General features: G+C 40.9%; 1 protein-coding gene across 1 annotated transcript in view; it reads right to left on the bottom strand.

Annotated features, from left to right (window-relative positions):
- The window catches only part of LOC145398491 (uncharacterized), a 133750-nt gene extending 129184 nt beyond the window's left edge, over positions 1-4566 (bottom strand). The window contains exon 1 of the mRNA XM_080271367.1: positions 4494-4566. Coding sequence (XP_080127493.1) covers positions 4494-4566 — 73 coding nt within the window. The remainder of the gene's footprint in view (positions 1-4493) is intronic.
- Positions 4567-4872: the final 306 nt, after the last annotated feature.

Below are 4872 nucleotides of genomic sequence, written 5' to 3'. Positions count from 1 at the left end.
GTGTAGTAAGTATAATAAAGAGCAGTTAAGAGTAGTAGAGAGACTCCTTAGTAGTTTCATAAGTAGCAGCTTCCTAGTACAGAAATACGCGCCGCTCCCCATATTCCATTTCAGGCGATTTTTCCATAAATATTGCTCTGCGGCATTATTTATTAAACATCTGTGCTCAGTGGATATAAAATTGCAAACTAATACCCGAAATGTACCATAAAAGGGGTAAAAAAAATGGCCAAAATGTATAGGAACTAGTTTTTTGGGAGAGAGACCCGACCTCCTGAGTGATGCGTCCTCGCACGTATTCTAGTAGGCCAAGGTGTCGCTCAGGTACCACTTTCAAACTGCATTATTTCATCCCACTGGGCCTTTTTATTCCTTTATGTGTTCTTCGTGCAAAATGAGTTTATTTTAAGGAGGCAAACAGCATACATTAGACTAGTAAGGTGTAGTAAGCATAATAAATAACAAATAACAGTAGTTGGTATTCCTTAGTAGACAGGTGTTATAAAATTGCCGCTCCCTAGTAAAACGCGCCGCTCCCCACCTTCCACTTCAGGAGATTTTTCCATAAATATTGCTTTTGTGGCATTTTTCATTAAATATCTATGCTTAATTGATACATTATTGCAGACTGATAGCAGGAATACGCCAGAATAGGGTTAAAAACCGACCATAATATTGATGGGAACTAGCTTTTTCGGAGACTGAGACGTGACCGCCTGAGTGATCATGTATTCCTCCGCGTCATTATCGGCGGGAAAAGGTGTGCAAATGTTGCACATGTCACGCCTCCGTATTTTTTACCAGCGCCTTGAGAAATTTGCGTTAGACACGTGAAAATTATATATATTCGGTGAGCTTATAGTACCGTGAAAAGAATGTAGAAGAATGAGATGAGGAAATAGCCTGAAACTGGAGATAAGGAGGCAGGTAAGGTAAGAAATTTGTGCGTTGACTCTTCCCGTGTTCTCGCCGGCAATGGGGGATGCCAAACACTTCATTATTACTAGTTTATTCCTGTTTTAGAGTAATGTATGTTTTTTTATGTAACCTGTGTCGAGATTTAAACGAGATTAATAACTTGCATACATTCATAATAGCCAAATCGCTAAGGAAAAGGTGTTAAAAAATCCTAATAATCCCGTATTTTCGTCGACTACATACTGCTACTACTACTACTACTACTACTACTACTACTACTGCTAATTTACAGCTTACTGCTTACTGACTACTACTACTACTACTAATAGTACCAGTAATAATAATAATAACAATAATGATAGTAAGTAATAATGATATTAATACGCTAAGATTACCCACTGCTCCCCTTCTTCCCTTTTAATTATTTTTCATTTATTTTTGTATGGGTAATGCTAACGTGGGCCATTTTATCATTAAAATTCTTTCCTCAGTGGATATCAAATTGCAGCTTAGTAGTCGAAATTCGGTAGTTAGGGAAATTATGGTATTTTCCATGGTACTAGTTTCACTGGCGGATTTTTTTTTTTTTTACCTCATTATCGTTCATATTTTGCTTACGTGACGTTATTTATTAAAACCTCTGTGCTCAGTAGATATAATTATGCAACAAATACACCATAAAGGGTAAACAATGGCCAGAAATACATGGTACTAGTTTTTTGGGAGAGTGAGACGTGACTACCTGAGTGCTGCGTCCTGGCACGTATTCTAGTAGGTCAAGGTGTCGCTCAGGTACCACATCCTACCGCTTTATTTCTTCGCTTGGGACTTTTATATTCCATTCGATGTTATTAATGGAATCTATGTTGATATTAAGGAGACGTAAACAACATAAATTAGGCTAGTAAAGTGCAGTAAGTATGATAAGGAGCAGTTAAGAGTACTAGAGAGATTTCTTAGTAAAGTGGTGTTAAAATAGCCGCTCCCTAGAAATACGCGCCGCTCCCTCATTGCAGATAAGACGATTTACCCATAGGTGCATTCGGGGCACCTTTCTTTAATCCCCTATGCTTAACTGGTACATCATTGCAGACTGTTGCAAGACTAAATCATAAAAGGGATAAAAATGGCCGAAAATATATTGAAACTTTGTATTTATTATTATTATCTTTTTTTTTTTTTTGAGAGCTAGAGACATGACCCCTGATGATGCTTCCTGGCACGTATTCCAGAAGGCCAAGGTGTCGCTCAAACGCCTCATCCCTTCCGCTTTATTCCGTCGCATGAGACGTTTACATTCCCTTCTGTGTTATTAATGCAATCTAAGTTGATGTACAGGAGACAAACAGCATACATGAGGGTAGTAAGGTGTAGTATGCATGATAAATAGTAAGAGTAGTAGCTGACTCCTTAGTTGGTTTCCTAGTCTTGTTCTAGTCGTTTAATCACTCTTGTAGAAGCTGCCTATTATGGGCCAACTGACCTACTACAGTTATCCTCTCTTCCTATGTTCCTCCATGCATGCCGCGTTCCCTCCCTTCCTTCCTCCCACCCTCTTCTTTCATACATACTCCCTCCTCTTTTATACACACTCCTTATCTTTCATACACAATTCCTCCTCATTCATATACACTCCCACCTTGCATACACTCTCCCTCGTCTTTCATATACTCACTCTCTTTCATACACACCTCCTCCTCTTGCATATACACTCCCATCTTCCATACACACTCCCTCACCTTTCATATACTCTCGCACCTTCCATACACACTCCCTTCTTTTTCAGATACATTCCCACCTTCCATACACACTCCCTCCTTCCGCATATACTCCCTCTCATATATACTCCCTCCCTCCAAATGTATTCCCTGCTTAACCATTCACACTACCTCCTCGTCGGTTCCTACTCCTTCTCTCGTCCACACACTCTCCATCCCTCCTCTTTCCTCCATAATCCCTCTCCTCCAAACGTAGTCCCTCTCCATTCCCACTCCTTCCTCTCACCGACTCCCACTCTCCATGTCCATACATACACAGAGCGGACACTCATTCCTACCCCTAAGCTACCGTCCACTTTGCTTACAGGATCAGACTCAACCCTTTCAGAACGAGACCTCTTTCCTCGAGTCCGTATCTCTGTCGTTCTGTATTTTAGTCCAGTGGAGGGTCGGACTTTACCTTGGAAGGAGAGTGATGACTAGAACTTATCCATTCCCATGCTAGACAAGTACGAAGATAAAAAAGGATATCTGTACTATATTTTTTTCACCTTGGCCCAGATTTTTTTAATAGCTTAGTCCACGTAGCAAGTAGCAGAGAAAGGCAGTACTATGGCTACTTCCTCTCCATAATACATCTTCGTGCCTGGCACCATATTCTAGTATTACTCTGTTAATACGACTGAACATTCACGATAGAGAGATGACAATATTAGGCCAAGTTTGTATGAAAACAGTTTAAGAGCAGGTGGATGTGAAAGTAAAACAGTTGTATTTTCTATGATTACTTGTGCCAGAATTTGTATATGTCAACGATATGAGGCGAGAAGGCGCTAAAACCTGATGACATATGAGAAGACATACTACCAGCGTCCCCACGGGCTGTCTCAAACGCTAGACTAGAACACACACAAATCGGAAGACGAACACGATAACCACTGATCCGCCTGGCGCTACGTCCGTCATAAGCTGTGAAAAATGTCTGTGATGGCCTTAACCCGTTCGTTGCGATGACTTTTATTTTATTTTTTAATTTGCTCTTGATATTTCCATACTTTTATTCTGCTTTGGAGAGACTTTATTTTAGAGATCATAGAGATAGCCTTTATTTACCTCTTCACTGTCATTGGTCTCCCAGAAGCTGAATAAAATCGCCTGGAATAGCAAAAATAAGCTTTAAATGACGTCTCCGGACTGAAGGGGTTAATAAAATGTAAATGTTGGAAGAATCATACAGTGGGAGTTAGAATATTGTACCTGAGTGATGCCTTGCTCTATAAAGGGTTCAACGCCTTGCTTTATAAAGGGTTCAACGCCTTGCTTTATAAAGGGTTCAACGTCTGGCTCTCTAAAGGGTCAACGCCTTGCTCTGTAAAGGGTTCAACACCTTGCTCTATAAAGGGTTCAACGCCTTGCTCTATAAAGGGTTCAACGCCTTGCTCTGTAAAGGGTTCAACACCTTGCTGTATAAAGGGTTCAACGCCTTGCTCTATAAAGGGTTCAACGCCTTGCTCTATAAAGGGTTCAACGCCCTGCCGAATAAAGGGTTCAACGCCTTGCTCTATAAAGGGTTCAACGCCATGCTCTATAAAGGGTTCAATTTGCTCTATAAAGGGTTCAACGCCTTGCTCTATAAAGGGCTCAACGTCTAGCTCTAAAAAAGGTTGAGCTTAATTATCATGCAATCACTTACCAAACACCTGAAGCAGAATCCCATTAAATAAATGTGGATCTTGCATGTAGGTAATATTAAGTCGTGTAGGAACCTCACTCTAAATTTTTTACCTGTGCCTCGCTTCCTAATTAAGAGTGATTGCTTCAAAGTTCTGGACAGTGATTAAGAAGAGTGAGGCTTACCTGAGAGCGCCAGGAACACCACCACTACCACCACCGCCCTCGCCACCACCGTCGCCTGCCCTACCCCCTTCATGATGGCTGGGGGGCGGCCTGGAGGGAAAGGGAAAGGAAAAATAAAATTGTTAATGGGAGGAAAATGAAAGGTTAAATGTAATGTCGGGAAAATGGTTACAGTTACAAATATAATCGTGAATGAGAGGAAAAGGAAAGGTTTTATGTAGTGTCGAGAAAATGACTACAGTTTCACGACGAGCTGAATAGACTGTGAGGCAGACTGGTGTGGGGGAGGAGAAATAAGCCTGTAAATGGTAGGAAAATGAAAGGTTCGCTAGAGTATCGAGAAAGTGGCTACAATTTCGCTGTGAACTAAATACCGCAA

The sequence above is a fragment of the Coenobita brevimanus genome, chromosome 45 (genome assembly GCF_032717465.1).
Source record: "Coenobita brevimanus isolate Jiangsu-jjx chromosome 45, ASM3271746v2, whole genome shotgun sequence".
Taxonomy (NCBI): Eukaryota; Metazoa; Arthropoda; class Malacostraca; order Decapoda; family Coenobitidae; genus Coenobita; species Coenobita brevimanus.
The sequence above is the reverse complement of the archived record's forward strand: the minus strand, read 5'-3'. Positions and strand labels throughout refer to the sequence as shown.